A 12,705-nucleotide genomic window follows, 5' to 3' on the forward strand; every position below is an offset into this window, starting at 1 on the left:
CTGTAAGACCTTAAAGGTACACTATGCAGGTTCAGGTGTTTTTGGTGACTGTAAGAACTTAATTTACACTATGCAGGTTCAGGTGTTTTTGACGACTGCAGTGCTCCCTCTTGCATAGCGTACCTTAAGGGCAAACATAGATGAGTCAAAGCAATGCTCCCACACACCAGCTCTAGATCAAGCGCGTGAACTTTGAACTTTGCCCTCTACTTGCATTGGGGCCCAGAGTCCCCTTGATATCTGTGATAGGTAAACACATACATTACCAAACACTCATCTGTGAATGTCATTCGGGAACATAAGCACTAGAGGGGTGTGAATGTTTCTCTGCCCTGTAACTGCTCAGGTTATTGCTAGCGTGACATATGGCTCTAAACTAATCGCTCTTTTAAGCGTCACCTTAGATATATGAGCCCCAATAAAGCTGCCAGAGCTTCCAGAGCTGTAAACGGATGTGTCACCTCGGGCTGTTGTCCTACCTGCTGGAGTTTGGTGCGGAGGATGAACCGGGGCAGAGAGCCCAGGGCCAGTGCACAGCCACATCGGGTCAGAACCTCCGCATTCTTCAGGGCCTCTATGTACTGGCTCACTAGGACCTCTACGTGGTTGGGAGAAGAGAGGAAGAGAGAAAGAGAGAGAGAGACAGGAGAAAAAGAAGAAAAAAGAGAAGGAAAGACAGAAGGAGACAGAAGGAAAGAGAAGGAGAGAAGGAAAGAAATATGGAAAGGGAGAGAGAGAGAGAGAGAGAGAGAGAGAGAGAGAGAGAAACATAGTTGACAGTTTAGACACTCGGTACAAACTAATAATTCATGGCTAAACCCTCTCACACACACACTCTCGATATCTTTCTGTCTCTCACTCACTCATACCCATCCTGACACACTTGGAAATCTCAGAAAACAGAAGCTGTCAAGTTTGAACCATGGAATAATAAAAACAAATCTTTCACATAAGCCTTTCATACACGCACACACACACACACACACACACACACACACACATACCTTGCATCTGTGTGTCAGCCACCCCAGGCTCCAGCTGATAGTACTCATTGCAAAGGCAGGCCAGGGCTGAAACAGCAGCTTCCTGCAGGCAGACAGATAGACATGTCTCAGGCACTCTAACAGACAAACAGACCAGAGGCACAACTGCCGTTGCAGTTGTATACACAATCAGGTGAAAGACGCAATGGCAGGTCTCCAAATTCTGTTTTCCCAAACCCTGCTGAAGCTAAAAAGATCAGCATACAGTCAGTTCATTCCATCCCCAATCTTTACAAATCTGCCTACCTTGAAAACACTCTTAGCAGGCAGGATAAAAAGCCAACACTACATAATACAGGATGTATTCATTTGTTGAAACAATTATGTCATTCATTTAGAAGAAATTCTGCAAATGTTCTGAAGCCCCCCACACCCCCCACCCCCTTAAAAACATTCTGTGCATTCTATTTTTGCTTTCTATTTTTGGAGTTCTATTGAGGTCTAAGAATAAAGAACATGCGACAGCAGTATCAACGATATTGCTGATTGCGGTGTTGTTCCCATCCATTATTATCCGGTGTATTCATTTTATTTTTAAAGACAACCCACACACCGGACATACCACCGCCAACACGGCGATAAACAACTCCGGTCCATTACCATCACAGCCACGGCAGTCCAATGACGGACTGCGATTAACATCCAAGTGACGCAATCCTTGGCAATTGCAAATCCTTTCCTCTGAAACACGACTTTGTTGGTTGAAATGCGTCAACCTTGGTGTGTCAGAGCAGGTGTGCTCTGCAGTTTTCTAGGTCTTTTTGGGCTCTCTGCTCATAACCTGTCTTTGTGTCAGTCACAAAAAAGCAGGACAAGTTTGCACTCTGAAAAAATAGTAGACATAAGTCTTTGCTGAAGAAGAAGATTTTTACTGACGGGGAGCAGACGTTTCAGCCATTAGGCTATTCTCAATGAAAGCAGTAAAAATCTTCTTTTTCTTATCTTTCAGTTTGACGCACCTGTTCAAAAAATACCTTCATCTAGAGCGCAACAGTACCCTACCTTTTGTGTCAGTCACACAAGTAGACTTAATTGACACGTTGACACTGACCTGAGGAGTGAGGGAGTGAGAGAGTGAAAGAAAGACCGAGAGATGGGGAGGGAGAGAGAGAGATGGGGGGAGGTAGAGAGAGAAAGAGAAACAAAATAAAGAAAGACACATCTCAGCTATGCTGTACCTTGATGCCCTGCTTGGCTCCGCTGGAGAACAGATGCAGGCTCTTCAGGCTGTCGTCGATCAGCCACTGCCACCCCGCTGCAGCACATCAGCACACATCAATCAGTCAAAAAACTCACCAGGCAATCAATCAATCAATCAATCAAACTTTATGTATCTATCCCTGAGGGCAATTCTGCTTTGTGTGACTGTATGACTTAAACTACCCCATGGTTCAGTCATTTGGAATGATGGTGCATGCAAACTTACTAATGACGGGATCTCCTGTAAAAGGCATCTTGGAGACAGACATCTTCTCAATCAGGACACATACTGTGAAGACACAACAGAGCAGAGGGAGTGATTTAGTGGTGCAGATTTGACTGACCACAGGGCAACTTACAATATCTAGAATATTTTAAACACAAATAACTAGCTGACGTTTTACACTCTTTACCTGACAGCCATACAGCATATGAATGTTAGTATGTGGTGTAAGTGCTACATTCTTAACCTGACAGACACATTCAGTATTTTAATTATCAGTTTGAGGTGGAAGTACTTTAACACCAGTTTGAGGTGGAAGTAGTTAAATGTTTGAGGTGGAAGAATTTGAACATTAGTATGCGGTGGAAGTAATTGAACGTTTGAGGTGTACAGTAAGAATTTGAACATCAGTGCGAGGTGTACAGTATGTGTGAATGGTGATTTATTGCGGCAGACAGACAATGAGAAACACACCTGCTGGCCTCATGAGTTCCCCACCAAAGCCCCTGTAAGGAGGCAGAGAACACTTCAGCAGGGGAGTTCTGAACATTCTTACAGAACATTCTGTTCCGCAACAATGCAAGGTTCTAAAATTCCAAGTAGATGCAGTAATGGCCTGTACAGACTACACAATTTTTTGTCTTCCACGCCGGTGATCTTTTACAATTAACCATGTCAGACTAGGTGTTCAGAGAACCACAAAATCTTGCCAAGTCTTGGTCGTAAGACTGGCCACATTACAAGATCATCTATTCTCGTCTCCTCGTCAGTGTCAACACGGGGTCGTAGGAGATTCCCCAAAAATTCCGACATGCTAGACTTTTGGTCGTAACGTCGTGGAATGTTGCAGATGATAAATCGTTGGTCGTTGAATATGTCACGTTACAAGACGCTTCCTCCATCGAGCGTCGTTCCCGACTTTTCATATTCGGCCACGACATAATCGACAAAATCGGGCTGAAATCGTGTAGTCTGCACAAGCCACAAGGGTTAACTTAACACCTGGGACACATTCCTCAGTTCAACCACACACACATATGCATTTGCACACCATGGTGCAACCTCTTTCGTCACACACTCAAGTAGAGCTGGTCAGTGGCTGCTATTAGTGAAGCTACGCTAATATCCATGCTAATTGGCTACTTACCTGTACTGCTTCCTGTCTGCAAGCTGAGGAGGAACAGGAAGGAGAGAAGGAGCATTAGAAAGGACAGCACTTGGCATGAGCTTCAGCTCCATCACATTTATCACGGAGCTTTGATCAGGTGGAACCACATCACACATGAATAAGATGCAGATGATAATGACCATGAGTATGTGCACTTCCTGGGAGTCCAGCCCCATGACCTTGGTGTTGTAATGTCAGCACCTTGCTCTTCCAGTAGAGCCACAGGGAGTCCCCCTGAAGGCCAAGTTATACTCCAGGCAACAACAGCAGCACGACAAAAACAAATGGCTGCCGACAGATGACGCGGAGCTGTAGGCTTTCATAGTGCAGCTCCAAACGGAACATCTGCTAGTTTCTATACTATATTTCTCATTCATCGAACTACAGGTACGCTACCCGATCTGGTAAAGTTACATAGTGCGGTTATAGCCGACAAAGGGCCGCGAAGTGAATACTGAAGTGCCGTTCACCCTGTTGCGAGTTGATGAACCGCTGAAATGATTTTGGAAACATTATTTTAAGATACGAAAAACTCTTTAGTGTTGCTTTAATGAGACAGAGTGAGTTTAGACAGGGGTCAGGGTCCGCTCGGTGGTGTTTTGAGCCCCCAACGTCGTCTTCCAGGCAGCGCTGCCACTGTTGACTTCAAGGCACTTAATCCTACCCCTAAACCTAACCCTAACCCTAACCTTAACCCATGCCTAACCCTAGCGCCTTCCAGGGAGCGCTGCCTTGAAGACAACGTTGGGGGCTCAGAACACCAAGAAACTCAGGGTCCACCCCACTGACCTTCTGGTGAATGCTTCTCAGGCCCTCCACTGTGTCCGGGGAGAGTAACTCCGTCACCGGCCTGCAAACAGAGGGCAAAGGTCAAACACACGTAAGGTCATCAAAAGCCAGGGACAGGCTAGCTTAAACTAATGGGCCTTTTCTACTGCATGGTATCAGCTCCATTCGACTCTACTCTACTTTAGTACCGGGTGTTCATTTTCCCCTGCAACAAAGAACCTCCATAAGCTAGCCAAATGCCATAGCAACACTGAAGACAACAACTGTTATGTCATTAACGTCACCTTTTGGTATCGCCTCAGCCCACTTGGAGCCTCAACGGAGGTGACATCCAAAATAGCACCAGGTACCAGGTACCAGTTTTTGCTAATGGAAAACCAATAAAACCAAGTAGAGTCGAGTCGAGCTGATATCATGTGTACAGTCCTGAGCAAAAGGGTATCTTTCATGTTTTGCTTTAGAAACGCCAAAAGGACCATATTGTATATTGGTCACTCTTAATTAGAATATGACCAGGGAATATACACACAGTATATACTGTAGATGGGAATACAGCGTTAGCTTGCCTCATTAAGGCTCTTTAAATAGAATTTTTGGCCATGTTTTTTCTACTTTAGGTGAGCAATGAACACTTCCAGGTTGCTAAACATTGCTAAAACAACAAATCTAATGGGCAACTCAAACTTTTGGACAGTATTGAATGTTGCATAGCCGATGTGTATTGAAGCTATATACATTACATGTCATGGCATGTATGTCGGACTCTTGGGCAACATGAAACCCATCGAAGGGGTAATAAAGGCGTTCATCCACTCAGCACTTATATTTAGATGCCTTTAGCAGTTTTTTGTTTGTTTGTTTGGTTAAGAGGCATAATATGTCCTTGTGTACACCTAACGTGGGACCAGTGCCAGATTAGGCGGGTGCTTTTGGGCGGCTTCTTTTGACTTTGTTGGCAGGGAAAAGTAAGCTCTAGGCGGGCAAATAACATTTTTAGTTTATTGGTTCTCATGACAAAATCATTGTTGAGGCGTCGCTTTGCTGAAGAGGGCGGGTTTTTGAACACGATTGGGCGGAATCACTCAACCCAATCTGGCAAGACTGTCTGGGACATCTTGTGATAATGTAACCATGGTCATCAGACAGGGCCTACAGTACATGAGGTCGGTACCCATCTCCTGAACCCGTGAGTGCTCACCTGTTGCTCTGGGAACTGAGCTTGTAGAGAGCATGAGTGATTTCAGCGCACGCCAGGATGGCACCATGGCGACCATGCATGTCCATCCCTGTTGCCATGGGCAACATCTGTGGCAGCACTGGGAACACAACGCAAGTCTACGTTACTATCTCAACAAACAAAAACAAACCAACAAAGTATGCGGACACATGTAACATGAACAAATAATCAGCCTGCCAAGCTGTCAATATGAATTCATTCCTCATATACCTAGAAAAATACAAGGAACTATCAAGGCTCACCTGAGTCTGCCATGTACTCTGGTGCTTTGGGGGTGAGGTTGTGGAGTGCTTTGGTGGCCAGCTCTCTGATTGCCCTGCAGCACACACACCAACACACAAACACACACACATACACACAAACACACATATACACGCAAACACATGTGCACACGCACATGCAAAATATATACCCACTCACACAAACACACACACACACACACACACACACACACACACACACACACACACACACACACACACACACACACACACACACACACACACACACACACACACACACACACACACACACACACACACACACACACACACACACACACACACACACACACACACACACACACACACACACACAGCCTTTAGACACAGCACAGTAGCAATGCCAAGTAAAAGACTGTGAGCAAAGTAAACACGGTGTGCGTGCGTGTGATAAGCCAAGCTTCTCACCCGTCCCAGTGATTAACCTTCATAGCCACCAAGTGGTCAATCATGGGTTTGGTGTACTCAGAGAATCCTGCGATATAGACACTTTACAGAAAGAAGAAACAGAACCAAAAAAAAAAGGAAGAAAAAGTTGTGAAACATCTCTTGACGTAGAACACGCAGTGCGTGCGTGTGTGTACAGCCGTGTGGGAACATGCACGTAAAATTCGAGCTCAGGCGATTTAGCAAATATGCAAATGCCGATTAGTGTCACCGCGATCTCTGTAGTTTGTACCTCTAGGCTAGCAGTTTTTGCATCGCTATTTTGTTTTGAGACCAGAGATGAGACGCGACACTGTGACATTTCCAAACAGGTTGGGGCTGTTCTTATCAAGGGCCCAACGAAGAGATGGCTCCAGGGAAGAACAGACGCGGTAGCAGCTAAACAAACCTCCTGGACTCCACAAAGACACCCCACATCAGAGGGGGACTTAATGGGATAAGAGCCTCCAGGTGAGAAGGGCTTTATGGCACATCCTGTTTATGTCCTAGTCTAGTGAAGCGGCGTGTAAAATAGTCTCAAAAAGCCTCCTCTAACTGACTAACTCACCTAATGAATAGATCAATAATAATAATAATAATAATAATAATAATAATATGTTTATTTTATATAGTGCCCAAGGTACCCAAGGTCGTTTTACATAGTAAGGAAAATACAGTACAAACAAAGAAGACACAAGAATAGATAGCCTACTCTATCTGCCTTGCTCAGCTGATGAATAGATAGCCTTCTCTGTGACTGGCTCACCTGATGGACAGATAGCAGTTGTTTAGGTTCCCCACGGCGAAGTAGTCTGCGGCCGTAAGGATGTCTATGCCATGAGGGAACGTGCCCTGCGAAACAGAACAACCTGGGTCAACATGACTAGAAGAACAGAAACAGGTCTAACAAATGACAACAAATGCTCAAGTCATTATCTCTCGTGCCTGTATCTCTGTCATTAACTAACCGTATAGTTGTGCTATTGGTTTGTTTTACTTAATCAAATAAAATCAAGAATAAGATTAAACGTTCCCGTAGTTTTCTGTCTATTAACCGAGGTTAGTATATTGATTCAACAAAATATGCTATCTATGAGGCTAAAATACAAGGGCTGCTATAGATAAGAATGCATTTCTTTTCTTCATTCTTCTTTATTATTAAAAGCACAATCTGTTATTGGGCTAGTAGACACTGTGGTTAATGCAGTGGTGTGGGTAATAGGTTAAGGTTTTCTAATTTACATAAAACACCTTGCACAATGTGGCTAATGCACAGGAAGTTAGTTTACAGTAGAATATTGACTAAAAAGGCCATGGGCAGTTTGGATAACAGGTGTCTCTTTAGTCAAGTCGTAACATGCAGGATATTCCAGATTTTGTAAGTATGTAAGTGTGTGTAAGGGTGTATAAAGAAGATAGCGATCGGTCTGTTCAGTGAGAGTAGTTGGATTTAGTGCAACAATTGTAGCGGACATGTTGCGACAAGAGCCTGAAACTAAAAACCTAAGTGTTGCATAATGATTTATGAGTTACACACAAACGAGTGGACAAGCTCAATCAGTCAAATTGATCACGTCACACACTGATGAATCTTATGCACACAAAAGATACATTCATTCTGTAGTCAGTGAGGTTTATGAAAACATGGCTCTAATGTACAGTAGTTTGTAAACCATGCAAACTGTTAGTGAAAAAGCCATCCTTCCCACGCACCTGTCTGCCCACATTTTCCTGAAAAGCAGCCTGGAACGGACAGTGAGAGAGGAGGTGAGAGAATTAGACATTGTGTATCATGTGGCATCAATCACAAACGCACTGCTTCTTATCAAAACCACGCCAGCACTTACTGAAGCCGCCTTCCGGCAATTCACGTTCCGATCAAACAACGCGGTGATCACGAGGGCACTGAGGAGACAGAGAGAGATCAATCAGACAAGACTGCAACATGATCTGCAGGCGTATTCAATTTAATTCGATACAATTCAATTCGACTTTGCTCATTTATTTCCGTAGCTCCATAACCAACAGGCATCAGTCTCAAGCTTTTACAGACCACAGGGTCTGAGCCCTCCATAGAGCAGTGGGTTCCCAACAGGTACATTCACACAAGACCCGAGTTTGTTTGGACCGACGGTTCTGTGACTTTTGCTAATGTGAAGACAGTCTACCAAACCCGGGTGCAGACCAGGGTCCACTAGAAAATGGGGTGTGGCGTAGGATTCGTTAGAACTCCAGTGCAGTTGGAATGCCGATCTGCTGTTTTTGCATAAAGCGATATTGGTAAAAAGAAGCTAGAGTTTATGACATACAGTGAATGGAACCCAGGTCCACAAACAAAAATGTAATGCTGGACAAGGGCTGTTAGGGGTAAGTCGCACCCGGGCACAATAACATAATTAAACGGACCAAGTGTGAATACGCCCAAAAGTAGGGGCCGGGTTTGAGTAGCACTGCTCTAGTCTAAAGCAAGCATTCACACAGCAGTCGTCAAGGGAACCCAGCTCAGAGAGGAAGCAGGAAGCATCCCATCTGCTTGGGTCTGACCTGCACAGGTATGGACAACCAGTGAAACAGTCATTCTAACCACATGACTGAAACTCCACCTTGTTTCTGTTAAGCATCATTTAAGCACTAACGGTCTTATCGACCACACACACTGGACCAACCTGAAGGGGCTTGTTTTGAAAAGAGACCTTCTACTGAGAACTCTGCGGTGATGTAATGATAGTGATTCTCACGCCACCCACTCAAACCCACTTCTCTCATCACGTTCAGATTCTCCTTTTTCGCTCTCAGTTCAGGCTGGTTGTGTGTGTGTGTGTGTGTGTGTGTGTGTGTACATGCCCGCGAGGCATTCCCACCACTATGGCAGGCACCCGCCAAGGAAGGTCCGTGGAGCTTTCCAACCCTACGGGTCTAAACACAGCACTGTCAGTTTCGACGAGCCCCCAAGGAACAAAAAAAAAAAAAAAAAAAGGATAGCCACCGATGCTTATCTGATGATCCTGCCATCGATGCAGTCACAGTTGTGTTGCTGTAGTCCACAACAGCATCATGCCCTGCTATCAGTTATATGCTATATGCCACATACGATATGAGCTGTGCTATATGTGTTATATGTGGGGCTGTGGAACGTGGGAAAACGCTTAGGTCAATTCCTGTGTATTAGCCGCATGACGGTGTTTTATGCAAGTTAAACAAAACAAAAACACATTAGTACCATATCAAATGCCCCTGTGTATTTTAACCTCACAGCTTAAGGAATTTAGCAAAATCAATGTATATGCTGCGGCTAATAGTTGGGAAATTACGGCATCCCTGAGGACATCAAAGGCTCCATCTATCTGCAAAGCATGTGGCCTTTTGGACTGGACAAGACTGGAGCAGACCCATCGGACCGGTTTGGTCACAGACAGTTATCAATGCTTTCTGTCTGCACAACGGTCATCTGCACAGCGCACACGCACAGACGGCCGGAGCATGACTTCATTGTCTGTGTGCACACGCAAGAGTTGTTTGGCTTGGTCATGCTACACTTCCAGGCAGTGATAGGCGGCGTGTCGCTCCGCTGAAAGAGCCGCAAGGCGCTGTTGAAACCGCGACAGGACTGAGCACGTCCCAGCTTTTCACTGCCAAAACGCCAATCGAAACTGGCGACAGTGCAGGCGAAACCTGGCTGAGAGTTTAATTAGGGGCGTTGAGGGGTGGAGCTGGGGGTGTGGGGGGGTTAGGTTGGCGTTAATCAAATCTGAATAACTGACTCCGAGGTTTTGGAGTCGAAATGCACCATCAGCCGGCGGCAGCACGCACTGCCTAGCGTAGCTTAACCGCCGTTGGCGACCCAGCACACACGTACACACACACACACACACTCCACTCCGCGCACTCTGACGGTTGGGCCCCCCTCATGTCTCGCCCGAAGGCGCGGCACATCACTCGGGCACGCGGCTCCGCTTGCGAGGGCTAGAGGCTGCCGACAGCTGGTTCCCATCACTGCACATCGCTTCACTACCCCAGCAGAGACACACACACACACACACACACACACACACACACACACACACACACACACACACACACACACACACACACACACACACACACACACACACACACACACACACACACACACACACGAGAACAGGTTCTACCTGCCTTTTAAGGACTAGAGGGGCAGGAGGGTCATTGGTCAAAATGAACCTTATCGCCTGAATGAAAGTGTTAAAAGTCTTATCCCAGACCAGTAGTCAGAAGCTCATCACTACGGCAGTCATTTCTTTCACCTGGTAATTCATAGCGTACAGTGTACTTGCTCAATCATGCAAACCCTTTTACAGGGTAAAACAAACCTACATGCAGTATGCAGTCATGAGCAGTTACACCCAGAAGATTAAAAACCAGTTTGAAAAAAAATCACAACAGCGTGACAACAAGCCTAGGATGCTTCTCCTAATCCAAGTCCCAGCACACATGAGTCTAGCTTTACAGCTTTTTTCAAGGAGAACTTAATACGCCACTGAAAACAGTTTTCACTGACCACTGGCAACTTTTGGTGTTTGGTGCAGCTTCACAGGTTGCGCTTTAAAAGCTTCTCTTAAATCTTCACAGTTTGGCTCATCCCAATATGACATAGGCAGGGTTTAAAATTAGCACCCGCCTCTGGCCAAATGCGGGTAAAAATATGTTTTGGCGGATAAAAAAAATAGGCTTACTCGCCATTGGCCGGCTTAGTAAAATAGTGATGTTTCAAAGCTAAAAGCATGTCCTAACCAGACGCAATGCGAGCTAACGTTTAATTAGGCAGGTAGGTCAAAAAGTTAATTGTATACCCTGGACATAGGTGATAAAAACATCCCATAAACGTTTTGTGACACTGAATGTACTTTCAATCACTTATGAATTGAATTGTGTCCTTAGCCTGTAAAGTGCAGTGAGAGCATAGATGTTTGATCTATAGGATACAGTGAGAGGTAAGCAGGTATAGGTAAACAAACAGGGCAGTCTCCAACTGAACTTTTGTTTATTCTTCAGTTGAAGACTGCCATGTTTATTTACCTGGAAATTCTTAAACTCACCTTGTGTTTGATCGATTCCCTTTATACTTCTGTCACTGTATCCTATAGATTAAACATGTACGGGTTTGTTTATTCTTCAGTTGGAGACTGCCCTGTTTGTTTACCTAGATAGCTAGATACATACTGTACAGCTTACACAAGAGTTTCAGCAATATGCAGACTTTGGATTTGGGCTATGACTGTATGCTTGGTGCAGTAATTCATTCCACAGAGAAGGTCTGTGAGAGGCTGTCAGAATGGTACTGGTTAGGTCAACAGACCCACACACGTTGAATGTTCTTTTAACTTCTCTCCAACTGAGAGCCTTTGCGATGACTTCAGATTAGATATCAGGAATAATGTTAGTGTTCGTAGTGATGGCCTGTTTGAGTACTCATTTTGGAGGGTTGCCAAAAATAGCCTAACATGAGAACCTCCAGTTGTAATTGACTGAAATACCCCTGATACAATAACTGTTGTACATAGATGGAGATTTAAAACGGGATAAAACAAATTAATCAGGAATCATTCAGGAAGTCTTGAGAGGGGATTAAAAAAATCACTGTCTCTATGATATACTAACAATTTGTACATGATAAGACAGTGTTTTTTTAACATCTATCCTTTTCCCTCTTATAATAATATATTTAAAGGGACACAACTTCACTGATTAGCATTAAGCTTTGTAATCTTTAGAAAACCAGTCATGTTTTTGAATGGTCATGCATCATTCCCTCAGTTTGCCTTGAGATGGGAGAAATACGGATTTCATTAATGCTAATCGGTGAAGTGTCCCTTTAAGCAGTCATACACCATATAGGATAGAATAGAATAAAATAATTTCCAAAAAAAAATACCTATAGATAATTTACTTACAGTACAATTACAGATACGTTCAGATACATTTCAAACACCTTGCTTTGAAATAAAGACTGAACTGTAAAGAACTTGACTGGAGTGTTTAAATGGAGGTCCTACCTGGCGATCTGGTTGACGAAAGGCTTGAGTTCAGTGGGTTCGTAGGCCCGGGCAAAGGCCCAGCACACGTAGCAGGCCGCGTCGCGTACATTGGAGCCCACGCTACAGGCTCCTCTCTTCTCGTCAAACGTCAGAGCCTTTAAGACCAGTGGGACCACTACAGACACACAGACAGACAGACACACAGAACATGATAAACCATATCGGGTTTAAATGCTGCTAACACATGAGGTTTTTATTATTCTTCAATACTAATCCATAACAGTGCATAATTGACATCTGGTTAACATCTGTTATCAACTTAAC

At 44.5% G+C, this 12,705-nt stretch overlaps 1 protein-coding gene across 1 annotated transcript in view; it reads right to left on the minus strand.

Annotated features, from left to right (window-relative positions):
- The window catches only part of tbcd (tubulin folding cofactor D), a 38,110-nt gene that overhangs the window by 14,043 nt on the left and 11,362 nt on the right, over positions 1–12,705 (minus strand). Inside the window, exons 14-27 of the mRNA XM_062533218.1 lie at positions 12,400–12,556; positions 8,215–8,272; positions 8,081–8,110; positions 7,134–7,219; positions 6,350–6,430; positions 5,903–5,976; positions 5,622–5,739; positions 4,424–4,484; positions 3,614–3,636; positions 2,941–2,972; positions 2,470–2,532; positions 2,222–2,298; positions 1,005–1,086; positions 480–598 (exon numbers count right to left, since the gene is read on the minus strand). Of these exons, the coding sequence (XP_062389202.1) occupies positions 480–598; positions 1,005–1,086; positions 2,222–2,298; positions 2,470–2,532; positions 2,941–2,972; positions 3,614–3,636; positions 4,424–4,484; positions 5,622–5,739; positions 5,903–5,976; positions 6,350–6,430; positions 7,134–7,219; positions 8,081–8,110; positions 8,215–8,272; positions 12,400–12,556 (1,061 nt within the window). The remainder of the gene's footprint in view (positions 1–479; positions 599–1,004; positions 1,087–2,221; positions 2,299–2,469; positions 2,533–2,940; positions 2,973–3,613; positions 3,637–4,423; positions 4,485–5,621; positions 5,740–5,902; positions 5,977–6,349; positions 6,431–7,133; positions 7,220–8,080; positions 8,111–8,214; positions 8,273–12,399; positions 12,557–12,705) is intronic.

Source organism: Sardina pilchardus, chromosome 3, assembly GCF_963854185.1.
Source record: "Sardina pilchardus chromosome 3, fSarPil1.1, whole genome shotgun sequence".
NCBI lineage: Eukaryota > Metazoa > Chordata > Actinopteri > Clupeiformes > Clupeidae > Sardina > Sardina pilchardus.